The sequence below is a fragment of the Pollicipes pollicipes genome, unplaced genomic scaffold (assembly GCF_011947565.3).
Source record: "Pollicipes pollicipes isolate AB1234 unplaced genomic scaffold, Ppol_2.1 Scaffold_7261;HRSCAF=8764_pilon_pilon_pilon, whole genome shotgun sequence".
Lineage (NCBI taxonomy): Eukaryota > Metazoa > Arthropoda > Thecostraca > Pollicipedomorpha > Pollicipedidae > Pollicipes > Pollicipes pollicipes.
This window is the reverse complement of record NW_023597054.1, coordinates 21,307,245-21,326,084: the sequence shown is the minus strand read 5'-3', so window position 1 is coordinate 21,326,084 and position 18,840 is coordinate 21,307,245. Positions and strand designations below refer to the sequence as shown.

The 18,840-nt window shown below is 52.1% G+C and overlaps 2 protein-coding genes across 2 annotated transcripts; one reads left to right on the top strand and one right to left on the bottom strand.

Moving 5' to 3' along the window:
* Positions 1-1,106: 1,106 nt before the first annotated feature.
* On the bottom strand, positions 1,107-9,322 carry Rtca (RNA 3'-terminal phosphate cyclase). Its single transcript, XM_037234996.1, has 9 exons — positions 9,234-9,322; positions 8,389-8,449; positions 7,318-7,435; positions 6,790-6,916; positions 6,151-6,333; positions 5,826-5,982; positions 4,502-4,576; positions 3,700-3,804; positions 1,107-1,888 (listed from the first exon to the last, which is right to left on the bottom strand). The coding sequence occupies exons 1-9, from the start codon at positions 9,260-9,262 to the stop codon at positions 1,808-1,810; spliced, it is 936 nt and encodes a 311-aa protein (XP_037090891.1). The 5' UTR covers positions 9,263-9,322; the 3' UTR covers positions 1,107-1,807.
* A 626-nt stretch (positions 9,323-9,948) lies between these two features.
* On the top strand, positions 9,949-18,837 carry HtrA2 (HTRA2-related serine protease). The gene is made up of 9 exons (XM_037236152.1): positions 9,949-10,006; positions 11,890-12,363; positions 12,590-12,713; positions 14,162-14,248; positions 14,529-14,634; positions 15,530-15,618; positions 15,976-16,120; positions 16,556-16,724; positions 17,899-18,837. Exons 2-9 carry the CDS (start codon positions 11,894-11,896, stop codon positions 18,062-18,064), a joined length of 1,356 nt encoding a protein of 451 aa, XP_037092047.1. The 5' UTR covers positions 9,949-10,006; positions 11,890-11,893; the 3' UTR covers positions 18,065-18,837.
* The last annotated feature ends 3 nt before the right edge of the window (positions 18,838-18,840 follow it).

The window sequence follows — 18,840 nt, the reverse complement described above, 5'->3', positions numbered from 1 at the left end:
TAGCGACCTATGTAGTGCACTGACTGGTGAAAACAACGCCAACGCTGTGTGGTGTTTGAGAGACAGTTTCAAGTTTACAACTGTTTAAGTCGTACATTGATTAGAGCCTCCTTAACCCTATTTTGGCCAGAATAGCAACACCCGAGACCCCTGGCATCCGGGCGGTCATCAAGAGAAAGGCAATATCTAGGGAAGTTAACAAATCTTGAGAGCGTTTCGGGTTTGAGCCAAGTGTCATAGAGAACACATAGATCAGCCACAGTAACACAGATCATGACGAATAGGTGATATTTTAGGCTTCAATGATCTAGCGTTCAGAGATGTGATTATAGATCACTGACCAAAGGTCACCGTCAGTCCTCGACCTTCGACACCGCTAGAAGCGTGAATTACTGCTCGCCTGCCTTATTTTGTTCAGCGGTCACTATCGTACTGTAGCGGTCACTTACAGCCTATCCCACCAGCTGATCACTTTGGTACTGGCCAGTTTGAAAAGGGTTGCCGTGGCCGAATAAGCAAACCAAAAGCGAAACAAAATCTGCAAAATTTTAACACGTACGATCAGATACAAATATGCGAAATAAAATAAGATAAGCAATCTTACAATTCCTCAAAATGTAATAATGGGCCAACGACCTGATAATGTAATAATGTGGCAAGTGTTCGATACGGAACTTGCGTGCAGCAAGTCGGCCAAGTGCCTGCATAATTCAGCATTAAAACCATTTCGTGGGCAGTCATATGCACACTGGAAACAACGTTACTCATCGCTGAATGCAGCCAGCGTTTCCTGCATCATGGCATCGGATGCAACCCATGCAGCCCCACGTTATACCAATATCGTTCAGAACTACAAGGGGTGTCGATTCGTCGAAGTACGCTTCCTTTTTGCGTCGCGCTGTTCTGGACTGAGATTGCATCGGGTCGATGCCGACCCAAGCCAGCGCCGAGGTGGTGCGAAGCCCCGTCGACGCGAGCGTTACATCCGTCTGTCAGCAGGAGCATGTTCATCAACGCATGCCCGTCCTGAGACCCAGTCAGAGGCCCGAAATATTGAGGGAGTAGTTGGATCATTTCAGTATCGGTAGCGAGAAATGTATTCTGCGCAAACGATTATCACAGTCATATATTGACCAAAACTCAGCGACAATGACAGAAACAGAGTTCAACCATACAAACACACATTTCGCTTTGACTTTCTGAAAAAGCATTCAAACCACAAACCCCCACGGATATTTCGCACGATGCGCGGAAGAGTGCAATACACCAGCCGGGAAATAAATATAGGGTGGTGTGCGGAACTCGAACGCCACTGCCGCAACGGCCACAGTTTAAGGCAACGAGACTGTTCGCCGGCACCCTCTGGTGCAGTCAGCACATCACAGGGGTTTATGACCGCCGCGCGACCATTTCATCATAAATTATCGGGAGGTCGGTAATCCGCGTGTCCATGAGCGCGTTAGGAACAAGGAGCAACATCGACCACGACGAAGAGCCAGAGCATGCAAAGTTAAATTGCAGGCAGCCAAAAACACAATCCTTGCAATAACAGCGATATTTAAGTACAACACGGGTCATCATTCAGCAAAAGCTGCCACGATTTCGTTCTTGGCACTTCTTTGCCGCAATGCTTAACTTAACCGTCCCACTTAGTTCCTAACGCGACTGGGAACCGCTTGGCCGGATAAAACAAAGTGTCAGTGGAGCGTGTGGGCAGCACCACAAAGGAGCCTGGTTTTTCCACGCTGCAGTGTTTCTTCCAGTGTCCGCTTCGATGTCGGTGCAGTCCACTGGCTGTCGGAGTCTTTTAGGCTCGTTGATGCCCTGTGCCGATACATTCTATCGTACAGGCGTCTCCCGACCCGAGCTTCTCGATTGTAAACTTTGCCTGCCGGAGGAACAGTGAACTATTGACGAACGAATTTCGCTTCAGCTGCCAACGCGAAGAGAAGTGTACGCCGAGCTCATAAAAACTTTACGTTCGCAAGAGCGGTTCTGTGAACAAAAAGCCAAGTTTTCGAACTAGCCGGAAAGAAAGCGAGCGAACCTTGTTGCTACGGCAATTAAGACAAAGTACTTGGAAACTTCAGCACAGGTTTTTTGGGACCGCTAGCGGCCTATCTCACACATATTCACAATTGACGTTTTTTGTTTCACGTGCCTGACGTTTTCTGTTTTGTAGTTGTTTGTTGGAGTTTACGGGCGCGCCGACTGTGGTGGTCATTTGGCGCCCATAACGAGTAGGCTGACGTTTCAAACATGGGTGTAAGAACAAGAAGAGGGGGTGGGGGCCATACCCCACCCCTTTTCAATGCGTGACCAACATTGTCAACTGCTCCCTCCTTTCAGACTTAATTTGCGTTTAGCTTAATTTTGTACAACCTTAACCATGCATGCTGATTTATCTAGCCCACCAACCATCTTCCTGAAACTGCACTGCACGCGATTGCTTCATGTGGTAAATGGTAGCATCTTATCCTGTTATGCACGGCCAACGGAAAGATCAAGGGGCAAATCCGGGGTTCCTCTACCAAAGGCCCCGTTCCGTTTTTTTTATATAGCTTTGGTTCTTCTCCACGGCTGCTTACAGTTCCCTCAGCATATGTTCATAAAGTTCGAGATGGTGCGATGTATCTCTCTAAGCGCCTCCAGGTCGACCGGGGGACCCCCGTGTCGGCCGTTCCGGCCGCCAGAATGGCAGCCGGAATGCACCCCACGCTGGGACGGAATGGTCCCTCAGCCCTGGACCGGTAAATGATGATATGCCTCTAATGTTCTACTCACGGGACCCCTTAACCAAGGAACGAAGGTGTCTCGGAAGTGTTCAATGAATCCTGATCGAAATGAGGTGAAACATATAAAAAAACATATTTGCCTGAGAACGTTCGCTCCTTGTGCAGAATCGACTTGTGAAACAAATAGCATAAGCCAGCTTTAAGACCCTGCACGCTCGCAAGCTGGGGAGCAAGAACAGCGATGGTCAGGGTTACAGTTTTCGTAAAAACGAACGACGCTGGCCATTACAGGTAACACCAGGCGGTGGTCGTCGTGCGCGCCATAACGACCGTCGTAAAATAATGCTTCCGAAAGTCCTTCAAAGTAGGCGCCGTTTTAAATTAAAACACGCTTCGGGTCATCCGCACAATCCTGTGCATTGATCACGGCAACGCAGCAAAATCACTACGCATTTCCTGTCAGGAGGAACAGTTATGCTAATTAAAGCTCGAATATACCAATGCAATGGACGTCCATTGTTTATAATGTGTCAGATCAGCCCTGTTTCCATAGGTTGTCAACATGTCTAAGCGGTGTGGTATACGTGTAAGGAATAGAACACAACTGAAGAAACTTGCCAACTGAAGCCCACTTAAACTGACAGAATTTGAACCGGGTGTCCTTGTAGAGGAATACATTACACTAATTGTTTTCCCATTTTAATCCAATCTCATTTTTAGAACGACTTTTCAGCGGCTCCACAGACTCTGGGGCTGGAGAGACATCCGACTCAACTAACGTTCCAAGCGAAACCTACGCCCACACCCACGCCCTTCCCGAGGTGCACTGAGGGCCGACCGCAGGTCAACAGCTGGCGGCAGCAGACACCGCCGGACCGGCCGTCAAGCCGCGCTCGGCTCGGCTCGGCTCGGCTCGGCTCGGCTCGGCTCCCGGAGCTCGCCCCGGTGGCGGTTGCCCCCTCACCTCCGTCAGCGTCTCCGCTATGTGAATGGCCGTCTCTGTGTGCAGGGTGGGCGGAACGGTGCGCACGCGGGACCGGCCGGCCGCAAGCGCCATCAGAATCACGCACTGAAACGAGACGCGGCCTGTCAACACGGACACAATCCTGCCACGGACACTGACTCAGTGTGGGGATGAAGAAGCAATTACTGGCATCACATTCCCACGTGCATACGGACGCCGAAAACGGACCAGACAGGGACTCTACGGAAATCAAGTGTTTGTGACATTCAAGGTGATGGCAACGTCCACAGTGACTGGGTCATGACAGACATATGTCAGCACACCATACCCTTATAAGCAGAAGCCGCCTGGTACGCAGCAGTACCTGAATCTGACAGCACATGTACCCAGTTGGTACAGGTTCACGTCGCAGGTGAAAGTACAGCTAGTCTCCACACCTTGTTTGTTCAGCCTGTTCAACGACACGTGCACCTGTCATGGTCCCTAACGCCGCAGTGTCGCATCGAAAGTAGCGGAGGACGGACGAGCATCGATCTGGGAGCCAGGCTCGAACACACCGTGCGGCTCACGGTCCCGCACAACCATCCCCTCCCCCCAGCTGAGCTACATCACGTCGTGTCCCCATCAGATCCTGACGAAGCTGGTCCCACCTGGCGGTGGCAGTACTGGGCAGACCACCGCATGCCTGATTGCGGGCAAGACTGGAAAATGTGGTCCTGCTTTCGCACGGCCAAGCATTAGTTCGGTTTACTCCAGGCAGTGCTGCAGTCATGCCGTGCCCCAGACAGCTGCGGTCGCCCACCTGGTCCTGGCAATACTGGTCCACGCAGGCGGCGGCGTTGACGCTGCTGACCAGCTCCGCCACGGCCGTCTCCGCCAGCTGGGCGTCCGTGGTGCCGCGCCCGCTGAGGGCCGAGCCGCCCAGCCGGCAGCCGGCCTCGGTGACGGCGGTCAGCACCAGGCCCGAGGCCGGCCCCCAGCCGCGCTCGTCCGGCTGCGGCTGCAGCTCCGGCCGGCAGGCCGGCAGCGCCGCCTGCAGACGGTGGCGCGCCGCCTGCGCCAGCAAAGCCGCCACCTGGCGGCCGCGCGCCGAGACAAAGGTGCGGTTATCGTCACGAGATGGCACGGAGATGATGTCGGAGAGTGGCCGAGACTAGAGGAGAGAGGTTGTCAGCATGGGCTGTAACGGAAAACACAACACCGTCACTATCTAACACGCACGCGATAGCTTTTATTGTCTGCAATGAGTTCGTGGATAAGCCCTGCCTTCTCACTTCCCGCCGATCCTGTCCACGCAGGTTCCTGAGTCCATGACCCTTGAATGAAGCACGGTTTTACGTCTGCCAACCACAGGCAACATTACGGCCGCATGGCGTCCCTTTAAACCGATCCACCCACGCGGGATAGGGCTAGAGGGACAGCCGCGTCATCAGACTTCTTACTCCTCTCTATAATCCCATAGAGAAACTCTTAACCTTCCAACGTCGTACCTGATTGGTGGAAAACGCTGAAGCCCGGTAAAAACGTCAAAAAACTGCGATCTAAGCCAAGCACTAGTACCACAACAATCATGGGAACCTAGGTTTGAAAACATTGCCGATGCTGTCTCCGTGAAATATCATGCCATCGATGTCCGAAAATATTCATTAACCTTCGCGTGCTAGGGAATTTAAATACTCTCGTTCTTAACAAAAAGTAGACAACGTTCGGCGAATAAATTACATTAAAAACCAGCTCGCTTACCAACAGCATTTCACATTTTGAAGCTACATTACTCGAAACCGATCGATCATCTGCGAGTCGACGATCACCCTTTTGCTGAAAAAAATGACGGCAAAAACAAAGTATTTAGGGTCTTAACTGTCGAACAGTATTCCTTCCTCAACCCAATTCTTTTTAATTTTCATAACAAAAAAATACTTATTTTCTATCACAACGAAGCGGTTGCTACTGCTTTACCGCTGGCGATTGCAACCGAATGACAACAGTTTCGCTTGTTTTAAGATGCAGCAAGGCTGTTTCACCCCAACCCGCCAATATACCAGAGCGCCGCCGCGCAAGGCGTGATTCGCGGATGCCCGTCACAGGCAGCTTTCCTTGACATTCAACAACTCCGAAAGATTCACCTTGTGACAGTCATTTCTCCGAGGCGGTTTGCCGGCAGCGAACGCTATGCCGGTGACACGGACGAGCTTGCCGGACTCCAGCATGTCCACGGGCCGCAGCTGCGTCACCGGCGTCACCGAGATGTCCACCTGACCGCCGCCGCGAGGGAAGTAGCCTCTGCAACCGCAGACGCGTCGGTGTCAGGCGTCACGTCGCCAGCAATACGGTAGAATGGTCTAAGAAATACAAAATCTGAACTATAACCGGAGACTCGTTATGCACGCCGGTCTAGCCGCGGGACCCACCGGTGTTTGAGGTGCACGCCGGTCTAGCCGCGGGACTCACCGGCGTTTGAGGTCGCAATGCAGGTCGCCGCCGAACCGCTGCAGCAGCGGCCGGAACACACTCAGCGTGTAGTCGATCTGCGGCGCGAAGGCGGCGTTCGTGCCGCCGCGCAGCGTCAGCCGACACGGCCCGGGAGCGAACATGGCGCACGGCAGGCTGACCTGCAGCAGCAGGCCGACGCTCCTGCGGCAGAAGTGGCGCGCCGTCTCACGGCTCCGCTCTCGGCACGGTGCCCGTCGGCGCCGCGAGGGCGGGGGCGCCACTTGCAGAGTGGTGGTGCATCCTATCGGTTCGCGTCAAACGACGGAGAACTGCCACTCGAGTCGCCATACTTATACCATTTGTCACTGAGGGAGTCTAGCGATGATGTACAGCGGCGTGTGATAACCTTCCCGATCGGTCCAAAAAACGCATCAACTGTAGCTGAGGTCACATTCCAACCAGGTAAACTAGGGCATGTCACAAACAGAGGAAGGACGCAGCGAACAGCGGCACAGTGGGCACCATCAGCCGTCCGTCGCCTGGGGTCTCCGTCCATGACGTCATCGACTCCCGCCACACTGCTCGTCAACACGTCTGGCCAGATCCCGGTTGGCAGCCTGCTGGCCGCGGCCGCGTGCGCCGCTGCGTCGCACCTACCCGGCGGTGCCCGTCTCGGCCGTGAAGTCTCCGGCCCGGATCTGCCCCGGTCGGAAGGAGACCTCCGACGAGCCGATGGCGTCCCCGGTCAGCACGCCGTCGCACATCTCCGCCACCAGGCGCAGACCTGGCGCCACAGGCGGCGGCGTCAGGCCCGTCACTCGTATGTCACACTGTATGGAGGCCTCCACATACAAACGCTCTGAGATTATGTCTCTTAAACATTAACAAATACGCCGTTCACCAGTCTAGGTGTTGGTGGTATGCTTGTCATGTGACTATTTTTGCACTGCGCAGGGAACTTGAGGTTCACACATTTTGAGATTATGGCCATAACACATGAACGAGAGACATCGAGCACGTGCGAGTGTATGGCCGGGTGCTATCTATATGCACGTCACTACAAGTAATCTCGTATGTTACACATCATAAGCTGCTGATCAGCTGCTGAGCCTGATTAGCTCAGCAATTGAGGCCATGTTAAAAGGAGTTCAGCAGCTGCAATGTCTGGCAATGCATGGGCCTTACCAGCCAAATGTTGTGCCTTTAGTCCCGGCTGAGCTCGCCCCCCTCTAATGCTGGTTATCCTGATTGGCTTCCTCAGCAGGCAGCTGAGAGAGATCGCCATTCTCAGCACCTGGCCACCCTGGCAACAAAGCGGCAGGAATGACGACAGTCGGAGACATTGCAAACGCATGCGACGATATGCTACGGGTGTATGGTGAACATTGGTGGCATGTTTCACGTAATTCATGATCTGTTGTAAGTTAGGTCATCATCTTGCTCAGTGCTGATAAAGGTGGGGTTCATTACTTACAAAGTATGGGGCAATCCTTTTGCAAACGGGTGCGGTGATAAAACCACAGGTAACAAAAGGAATGTGTGGATGTGAGGGTAATGCGGAATATGAATGCGATGTGAAAACCAAAACGAGTCTGGTCTGGATGCAGAATGGCACATATGATACATGTGTTTACCGAGTACATGCCATGTAAGTATTTGGGCTACAGGCAAAGGTAACACATTCTTTCAGCATGTCCTTCCCTCTTTCAGCCTCAGATGCATTATTAACCAGAATGATGATAACGCGTCGGGCGGCAGTGCGCGCGCTACGTGTCTGGAAGCGATAGTGCCGGGGAGTGTGGTAGAGCGTGAGAGTCTGTGACCCATCTCCCGCGAATGCCGCGGGACACCCAGCTACATTCGTGAAACATATGCACCTTTCACAAAGCTGAACAGGATGGGACTCAGAGTAAAGGCCATTTCCTATGTGGGGGTGACCCAAACATAGCAGCATGAGAACTTTTGCCAAGCTGTTCCATAACAGGCTTTAGGCCCATTTGACAGTGATATAGCATTAGCCCCATTCTGTAATCAGTCCCTCCTGGATCCATTACACCATGTCAATACACATGCAAGCTTCATATACAGAGTATTCTGATTTTGTGTGCTTTGTATATAGAAGTGTCATCTGCAGTCTGACAATCCCCACTCTCTCCCTCCCAATCCATGATACATTAAATTCCCAATGGGGAGCAGACTCATCATGCCACTGAGCTTCAGTCTTTTCATAACAGAAGCTACCAGGCACATACTTACCCCTTCCATGACTGATCCATCTATGACCTGGTAATCTTCCATCTGTGTACACCTGCTATGTCTGAAAACAAGACAAGCATGGGTATTTGAGGTGCTGAAGAAATATACCACAAGCATGGGTAATTGCCAAAACATTAAATCATGATCAGTTCTCTTATCACTGAAGATTAAATTCATTTGTATTACTTCAGTATATGACCATGCCTAGGAAGATAAGCAAGAGATCATGATCTAGTAATAACACTTTTGACAACAAAAAACACTGCAGTAACTTCGGGTAAGGGCAGGACTCTGCATACGGCACAGCACACGGGCTGAACTGAGCTAACAAGGAGCTTGATTCCTCAGAAAATGGGAGTTAAAAAGAAGGGGAATGCTATCTGAATCCATCCTTTTCCATTAAGTGCCAGAGTGCCAAACTTTTGCCTGCATTTAAATGGTAAAGTCTGTAAATTAAACAAAGTCTGAGATGGTAAACAATGTAACAAATGTTGGGGATGCTGAGGTCTCCTACCCCATGTCCTATGTCCTTGCATCAAAAACAGCCACACACCAGTTTTTTATTATTTAAATAGTCAGCTGCATCAGTAGATACCAACCACAGCCTGGGCATGAGATATGACTACAAGCTAATGAATGGCTATTCAGAATCATACACAGGTACAATCACTAGGGGTCACAAACCAGCCAGCCATTGCAGTTAGAAAGCACAGATGTTATTACAATGAAATGAATCCAGTCACCATACACCCTACAGTCAAAGCAGTGCAACAAAATGGATAATATAGTGATCCCAATAATCATGACATCCGGCATATGTCCTGGCCACATGCATGATTTCACACCTTAATTTTAGCAGCTGATAACACTTCATATGCACATCCAAGGATGCACATCAGTCCATCAAAACCCTGAGTGTGACGGAGTCGTCACGTGGGTGCTGGTGTGTTGTTCAATATATCACTGTCTGGCATCGTTGAGTATGCATCGTCAAACCTGAAATGCAATTTGAGTACCCTAGACTTTCCGTTGGCCATTCTTTGATGTAACGGACGAGTGTCCACTTTCCATGCACCTCAATGCCATTAAGTCACTAGGAAAATGTTGATCAAACATCAAATGTTGCCCTGCCAGAACCAGCTGGTAAAATATTTTCAGACAAGGAAAAATGCGCCCACACATACCGCACACAAACGAATACCAAGCCCCGCCGGCCCGTGCCTCAACCCCGAAAGGTCGTCCGATCAAGTCTAGCCCAAGGTCTAGCCTCTTATTTATCAGCTGCTATGTATGCATCGGAAATGTATCTGGTGCGTCATTTCAATATCATATCTAACTTATATCTTTATCAAAAACGTATGACGTAATGGTGTAGTTTTGAATAATTGAGTACTATTTATCCAGTTTTTGGACAATATTGACTGTGGATATATTATTCATGCAGTAAATATACCTTGAGATGTATTTTTTCTGTAATAACTCCTAAAGTATGTTTTTACATTTTCAGCACAGATGATGTCATTTACACAGAGATGCTTTGCATTTTGTTTAGCGATCACAACAAGAAAACAGCCGTCGGCGCAGCAGTGACATTCACAGTTTTCCTCGATATTTTTGTGTAAGGATTGAGTAAAAAAAGGAGGAGTGTTAAGGAGTCCATGATTGCAGTATTCCAGGGTCCTGCAGATTTTCATTTTGCGGGAGCAATTGGGGTAAGTTGGCTTGTTACTAGAAATGAGAATGGTGTTTGGGCTTTCCCATGGTTTGAAGTTGTGGATGACTGTAAGTTCCATATGCTATGGTTTTTCTAATCTCCAAGGTGTAAGGCCTAGGACAGCTGCTAGTACATTTCATAGCTCTGGTTCACCATTCATCCTGAACTGCCATGATTAAGCCTATTTAAAAGCCTTGCCTCCAGGGGTGCGGCTTTATGAAAGTGGGGGGGGGGGGGGGGGGGCTGAGCAGGTATGTTCCACTTAACCCCTTTGCCCCTTGAAACCTTGTTTCACAGTGAAGTTTGGTCTTTATAAGTTGGACCCCACAATTTTGAATGTATTTTTTATTCATAATGTGTTGCACCACCATTGAAATAAACCAAACAAGTTGCTGAGACAGGTTCAGCTGTAGTATATCTCAGACTACCAAGCAACCCATCTTCAGCACCTTTTTACTACGGTTCAATGTTGGTGAAATCTTTGATGACTTCCACTGTTCCAGGATCAAGTTTTCCCACTTAGCTAGGAGCTAAATCCCACCATGGTCATGAATGTGCAACAAATGCACTTGTCATTGTTTAAGGAGAACAGGCTATTTGTACTGGGGCAACCATGTGCTTTTGAAAGCAGCAACATTGCAGTCAAGTGTTCTGAATCCAGGTGGAGTAATGTGCAAAACTTGCCACACATTTGCAGACTGTGCATTCATTCAAAGGATTTAGCATGGCAAGCACATTAGGTAGCTGGTATATGATACTATGTCATTCAACATGGGCTTGGTAATAATAATATTCATGGGTCTAGGTACGTAATGTGTTAATCATTAAGGGAACTTCAATGCTCTTTTTTTTGCCCAGTATTATCTGTGCTCATATGCATTGAAGAGGCTCAGCAGGTATTGGAAGGGTGCAAGTCAGCATTGGAGGAGGGGCTCAGACCCCCCTTAAAAGTATCCTAAGTGATGCTCTTTCATGTATCAAATATCTGCTGTGCTATGGACTCCCATGCTATCTTGAGACAGAATAGTGGTGAAGGGACAAATGAACATTGTTAGAAAGCTTATGCAAGTCCAAATAGCTTTCTGAATTTATTTCTTGGTTTAGGCTCTTGGCCAATTGCCCTACCCAAACCCCAACTAGTTCATGTGTCATATCCTCTCATTTTTATACATTTGGTCCAAAATGTGTCCCATTTAGCTCAATGTATTTGCAACTGACTGATTTGATAAACCACAATGCTATGCTTGACCCTAATTATACACTGCTAGTGCTTGATCTGGATCAGTGAGTGACTGAGCCAGTTGCACTTCAAGGCCAACCTTGGTCATCAACCTGTCTTAGCCATTGGTGGCAAAATGCCATCATCATGTCATCTGTGGCAACAGATAAATGCAGATGAAGGAGTAGCAGGGCCAAGGCTAAAGACAACTGAAAAATGGGAAGTTGTGCTAGTACAATGCGTGCAAAAACTCTGAGGTGAAGGTCAACTTCAGATGGTGGTCTAAGATGTTTGTTCAGGGTAAATTTGTGAGGTATAAGTAAAAAACTGGCACTGTCATTTGTGAAGCTGAATAAAACTGGTGTGTGCATCTGGAAAAAATACAGTCAAAAAATAAAATTAAAGGTCATCTTTCATCATGGGTCTGTGATGACCTGCGCTGTCATGATCAGATTTTTCATCAGTTATCCATCACAACCTTTTCCTACAGCACTTCAATATTGTTGTTTTCTGCATACTATGTTCACTGGTTGATGTGTTATGACTGTGTGATGTCTGTCCATTGCAGGAAAATGGCCACTTGGGGCTTGTTGGCCAGAGCACTGAGACATTCTCCCAGCCACAGAGGACTGGCCGCATGCTGCTCCAGGGGTGCCACAGCAGGCGGGCGGCGCGTCCGCTTCCTGGCGACCTCTGCCCACCAGTCCGGCTCAGACCAGTCCGGTGACGGAGCGGGCAGGGCCGGCTGGAGGCTGGCTTGCCTCGGTGGCGGCGGACTGGCCGCCCTGCTGCTGGCTCAGACGCTCCACCGCGAAGAGCGACCCGGGTCCCGCCGCTCCCCGCTGGCAAGGCTGGTAGAAGCCCTCGTACCCTCGGTGCGGGCGGCCAAGGGAATGGGTTTCAATGCGGCTGATGTGACTGGAGGCAAAGGGGACGGCCCGAAAGATCCGACAACCAGGAGAGGTCGGTACAACTTCATCGCCGACGTGGTGGACAAGACGGCACCGGCGCTGGTCTACATCGAGATCAAAGACATGCGGAGGTGAGTACCGCCATTCTCAGCTCTCGCGGAGCCTGGTTTGTGATGCCCTCTTGCATTCAACGACTCCAATGCAATGCTTGACGCTTGACATGCCAGGAGTTCACCGAGGAAATCCTTCGTCGGTCAAGGAAGTGTTTTATTCTGCTCAATAGTTCAGACTGCGGCTGTTGTTTTTGCCTGCCGCTACCTCACAGGCTCATGCTGACACGTGCACTTTGTCGCGCAGGGCTGGCATGTTTGGTGGTCCGCCGCCCACCGCCTCCAACGGGTCAGGCTTCATTGTAGATTCGGACGGCCTGATTCTCACCAACGCCCATGTCGTGGTGAACACGCCGCACAGCATGGTACAGGTACGAACTCACATGGTGGTGGTGAACACGCCGTCCGGCATGGTACAGGTACGGACTCTCACATGGTGGTGGTGAACATTCCTCACAGCATGGTGCAGGTACGGACTCTCACATGATAGTAGTGAACATTCCTCACAGCATGGCGCAGGTACGGACTCTCACATGGTGGTGGTTAACATTCCTCACAGCATGGTACAGGTACGGACTCTCACATGATAGTGGTGAACATTCCTCACAGCATGGTACAGGTACGAACTCACATGGTGGTGGTGAACACGCCGCCCGGCATGGTACATGTACGGACTCTCACATGGTGGTGGTGAACATTCCTCACAGCATGGTGCAGGTACGGACTCTCACATGATAGTAGTGAACATTCCTCACAGCGTGGCGCAGGTACGGACTCTCACATGGTGGTGGTTAACATTCCTCACAGCATGGTACAGGTACGGACTCTCACATGGTGGTGGTGAACATTCCTCACAGCATGGTGCAGGTACGGACTCTCACATGGTAGTGGTGAACATTCCTCACAGCATGGTGCAGGTACGGACTCTCACATGATAGTGGTGAACACGCCTCACAGCATGGTGCAGGCACGGACTCTCACGTGATAGTGGTGAACATTCCTCACAACATGGCGCAGGTACAGACTGCTCACGTGATGGTGGTGAACACGCCTCACAGCATGGTACAGGTACGGACTCTCACATGGTGGTGGTGAACATTCCTCACAGCATGGTGCAGGTACGGACTCTCACATGATAGTGGTGAACACGCCTCACAGCATGGTACAGGTACGTACTCTTACATGGTGGTGGTGAACACGCCTCACAGCGTGGGGTAGGTACGGACTGCTCGCATGGTGGTGGATGCCTCTGACTGTCCTCAGAACAAAACACTGCGCTTGGTAGCGAATGTGCACCGATTATCGCGATGCCAGACTCGCTGCCTGTCCTTTGTCGGAGCAGAGCGGGCGTGGTCTATGCCCACGTAGTGGACTTGTTAAATACCCATATTGATGCCGTGCAACGTGATCGGTGTAGACTGTCAAATGACGGCCTCATTGGTGGCTGCGTCAACGTAACTGGCCGCTACGCTGTGCTCTATTTGGCCACCGCCGTGAGCGAGGTGTCGTCGCCAGCCTGCTCGCGGGGGTGGTCTCTCTCTCTCTCTCTCTCTCTCTCTCTCCTCTCTCTCTCTCTCTCTCCGTCTCTCTCTCTCTCTCTCCTCTCTCTCCTCTCTCTCTCTCTCTCTCTCTCTCTCTCTCTCTCTCTCTCTCTCTCTCTCTCTCTCTCTCTCTCTCTCTCTCCTCTCTCTCACCATCTCTCTCTCTCTCTCTCTCTCTCTCTCTCTCTCTCTCTCTCTCTCGCTCTCTCCTCTTTCTCTCTCTTTCGGCCGCGTGCCGACCGTGCACCTCAGTCTCACGCGTGCCTCGGGTGTGACAGGTACGCCTGCAGGACGGCAGGACGTTCCAGGGCGTGGTGGAGTCGGTGGACGTCAAGTCCGACCTGGCCACTGTGCGCATCCCCTGCGTAAGTGGCACGCTCCACTGTCCAGCACGCTGCTGAGCTCGTGCTAAACAGCTGGTTGAATTCTCAAGGCTTTCCGGAAGAACATTCAGTGTTATTTATTTCGCTGACTACCTATCAGTACCAGTCAGTCTGTCCCGCCTGCCAGCCAGTCTGTCGTGAATCGCGCAGTGATGGTTGCCTTGCTATTCACCCTTGAAGTGCATTTCGTTATTTGAGCGTGTTCGATGGAGCGCCCTGGCCGGGTTTTATGTTGAGCTGGTCTGCGGCCGTGTCCGTGCAGAATCACCTGCCGACCCTGCGGCTGGGCGTCTCCTCCGAACTGCGGCTGGGGGAGTGGGTGGTGGCCATGGGATCACCGCTGGGCCTCTCCAACACGATCACCGCAGGTCAGAGCTCACTAATGGCCTCGCTTTATAACGTTTGACTGGTTCGACAGGTTCAAGCATGCCTTGGCTACGACGAATGACGACCCTTTTTCTGCGTCGGCGCGGCTGTCGCCACCATGTTTGTTGGCATACTACATTGTGTACTACTGCTCGCCTTTGAATGCGTATTTTCCTGAGCGCATCCAAACGGAGCGCGTTGCGTTTCCCCGTAAACTTTGGTGAAGTAACGCTATTCTGGTCGGGCGGCGAAGATTGTGATTATATGTTGTGATTAGTGTGTGCGTGTTAGGGACAGGACTGAATTGATGGCATAATCTTTGAGGATTTGGCCGTGTTACCGCGTCGGTTCTGTGGTCAGCCCGCCTGGTCAGTTGCCAGCGACATCTAGTGTCCTGGATATGCCATGCAACGCATATATCTGTGGCCGAAACCCAGTGCTCCTGAATTAAGGGACCTGATGTGTATGGAACCTACAGCAGAGTTGGCGGCTTCTTACCGACATTCGACCGACATACTGGTCCGTCCCGATATCTCAGTTGGCTAGAACGCCTACCGTCTGATCCACCCACTCATGGTGGGTCGGTTTAGAATCGCTTTAGGCCTCACGATTTGCTCTTGACTGGGATGGACTGCAACCGGTGGCAGCGGCCCTGCTAAAGGTCAGGTGACGTCAGAGGGCAGGCTGGACAGCGCGGGGCATTGAGCCACGTTAAGCTTTCGCCACCAACTTTTGCTGTTGCCCTGGAATTTCACGATCGAATGGTGGGGGCCGGGGCTCACGCAACAGACACGGACATCGCTGTGGGCTTTGATCCGAGAAATCCATCCATTTCAAAGGTAGGGACTGATTCTTTACACCCATCTGCAGCACATGCTAATTTACTTGTGTCCACAGGCATCATCTCCACCGTCAGCCGCCAGAGCGCTGAGCTGGGTCTTCACGGTAAAGACATGGAGTACATCCAGACGGACGCCGCCATCACGGTGGGTCATGCACGGCGGGACTGCATGGGGTTTGGTCACAGTGCATACACCCAACGCGCGCATACGTTTTCACTTGTCTACAATTGTGCATTCATGGAGCGCCGTATAGCTTCAACGGTTGTGTCTGTCCTTGTCTGTGCCGTCTTACCTGGTCACCATTCTCTTTTTTTGGTATCGTCCGGTCTCTCTGGATAAATCGTTCTGACCCACCGCGGGCAATTTGGCGGCGCTACCAGTCCACTGCCATCTCATGCAGGTCATCTTTTGTGGTCGGATGTCCACCCCCGGCCCGTGGTCGGCACGCCGGTCGGTCGGCGCCGGCTGTGGTATCGCCCACGAGACGCTGTGTGTCGTCAGTTTGGCAACTCTGGCGGCCCCCTGGTGAACCTGGACGGTGAAGTGATCGGCATCAACGCCATGAAGGTCACCGCCGGTATCTCATTCGCCATTCCCATCGACTATGGCAAGATATTTTTGCAGAAGGCCGCCGAAAACAAATCAAGTGAGCCTTTACTTAGCTTTGTCAAGGTGTAGGCTCTGTGACAAAAATCATGGCTGCGGATTTCCGTCACCAGGCTATGCTATTTACGTGTCATGTTTACAATGCTGCAATCGCTGACAATATTGCTGACACGCCTGCCACAGATGTAAGGGTATGTGGTTTCACTTCCGCGACGGCAAAATGACCTCGGCCGTCAGCGAGCCGTGGAGCCCCAGCTACCATTACCTGAAGTTCCCCATGCTGCAATAAAATGCGAACACGTGGACTTCAGCATGATCGGTTCCCGAGCAGACAGCAATGTGTTTCTGAACGATGCATGTCTATGATAGGCTCAACGTTCAACTTCGGCGGTCACCTGTGTAGCGTGTGCTTCGCGGTTGACAGTCGGTGACACTGTCGGTGGCCGGGGCTGACCGCGGTGCCGTTCCCCGGCAGAGCGGCGCGCCCCCATGTCGCCGGCCGGCCGCCGGTACCTGGGCATCACCATGCTGACGCTGACGCCGGCCATCATCCAAGAACTTACGCTGCGACAGCCGGACTTCCCGCAGGATGTCACGCACGGCGTGCTCGTTTGGAAACTGGTGGTCGGCTCGCCGGCACACGCGTGAGTGGGGCTCCCAGGTTGACAGAGTCTGGGGCTCCAGGGCGACGGAGTCTGGGGGCTCCCAGGGTGACGGAGTCTGGGGGCTCCCAGGGTGACGAAGTCTGGGGATCCCAGGGTGACGAAGTCTGAGGCTCCAGGGTGACGATGTCTGGGGGCCCCAGGGTGACGGAGTCTGGGGCTCCAGGGTGAAGGAGTCTGGAGGCTCCATCGTGACGGAGTCTGAGGATCCCAGGGTGACGGAGTCCGGGATCCCAGGGTGACGAAGTCTGGGGCTCACAGGGTGCCGGTGGGGTGGTCGTCATCGGGACTTCGATGACCTGCGGTACCATATATGTATCCTCGGTCGGTGACGTCCTGGAAGAGAACATTCCACACACGTTATGGGTGCTGGGAATTTCGACGTGCTTCATATCAGGCACGCAATTTCGGTCAACTGTCAACATGACTGTATTTATGCACTTACGATGTTTTGGGTGCAATGTTTTAAGGAAAAGTTCCATATTTGAAGATGTTGAAGCAGGTTACAGATATGAAAGCAAGGTATGATGAAATAAGCTCACTTACCACTGTTTTAATTTTAGGTGGAATGGACTGCTCTAGACCACAAAATTTATCGATTTGGTAATGTGCTCATCAATACGTCATTGTTTCATTGTGTCCTACTTTGCACAACATTGAGAGCCAATTGACGACCGTTTTATCTGGAAGTCGTACTCACGAATGGCAGATATCAACGACTCGACAACAACAACGAAGTGCATGTTTATTGGCCTTGATCGCCGCATGGCCAATTAAATGACAGGATTTGAATGACATTATTGCGTTATGGATGTCAAGGTGACCTTGAAATGGTCTACCCGAAAAAGTCCACTTTTGCGGGCGCGCGCCTTGAAAACTAAAGGAATTTAGATCTTACGAAGGGCAGGGCTGCGACCTACGCCAAAGGATCTTCAAGATGGCTATTTCAATTCACGACCACATGCAAAGGCGGGGCACTCAGTGCCTTACTACTGTGTTTATGGACGCCGCCTTCGTGTCGACTGTTTGGATGTGCGTGCACCAGTCAGCCTCAACGCAGCCGTCTGTGTCGAGCCATCTGAGCTTGTCGGCTGGTGTGGTCTGAGGACGGGCCCCTGCCTGGCCCGGCCCTCACCTTCTCCCCATCTGCCGGCAGGTGCGGTCTCAGGCCGGGCGACGTCATCACCCACATCAACGACCAGCCGATCGGCGCCGCGTCCGACGTGTACCGCATCCTGGACGGCAGCGAGCCGCTGGTGATCACCGTGCGCCGACACACAGAGACGCGACGGCTGCGCGTGTCGCCCGAACCTGGAGCCTGAGAGGGGCCACTGGAGCACTGGACAGAGCGTGAGCCCGGTGCCGCCCGAACCTGGAGCCTGAGAGGGGCCACTGGAGCACTGGACAGAGCGTGAGCCAGGTGCCGCCCGAGCCGGGCGCCTGAGGGCCACTGGAGCACTGAACAGGACGGGAGGCCGCTAGAGCGCGGAACGGCAGGGTTGGTGGTCGCGTGAGTGGGTGCAACCACCGCACGCCTGCCACGGTGGCGGCGGAGGCTGAGCGAGCGCGTGGCCCACGGACGTTGTTACCGTCCACACCCGTGGCGAATGTGGACGGAGGCTGGTCCGAGCGTGGACGAGGAGCTGACGGGGCGGACGAGCGAGGCGGTTACGGCGACACTGCAGTGGCCGGGGTACGCGGCGCCGTGCATCCACCCATCTCTCACAGTCAGACGGCACTGGCGACCGCGTGTCGTGCTCACGTCGACGCCTGCGATACAACCGGTAGTGGGCACTGCCGCCCGCCATACCTGCGGTGTTGGGAGCGGCGCCACGCCACGACAGCTGTGTTTGTTCGCGATGTGATCAGGCGGCGTGGATGCATGCTTTGTTTTAAAAGGTAAATTTGTGTGGAGGCTCCGCTTGGGGCAGACCCGAGTCCATACGTGCCACCGATGCCCCCTGTTGGTGCCTGTTGTCACCCTGGCAGAGTTTGTGATAGAAATGCACTGCCAACCCGCGTTCAGCGTTTTTGGATTGAAACAAGTGTAATCAGATGTGTTTTTCCTGCCGCAATAAAACTGCGCGAGACCTTCTGC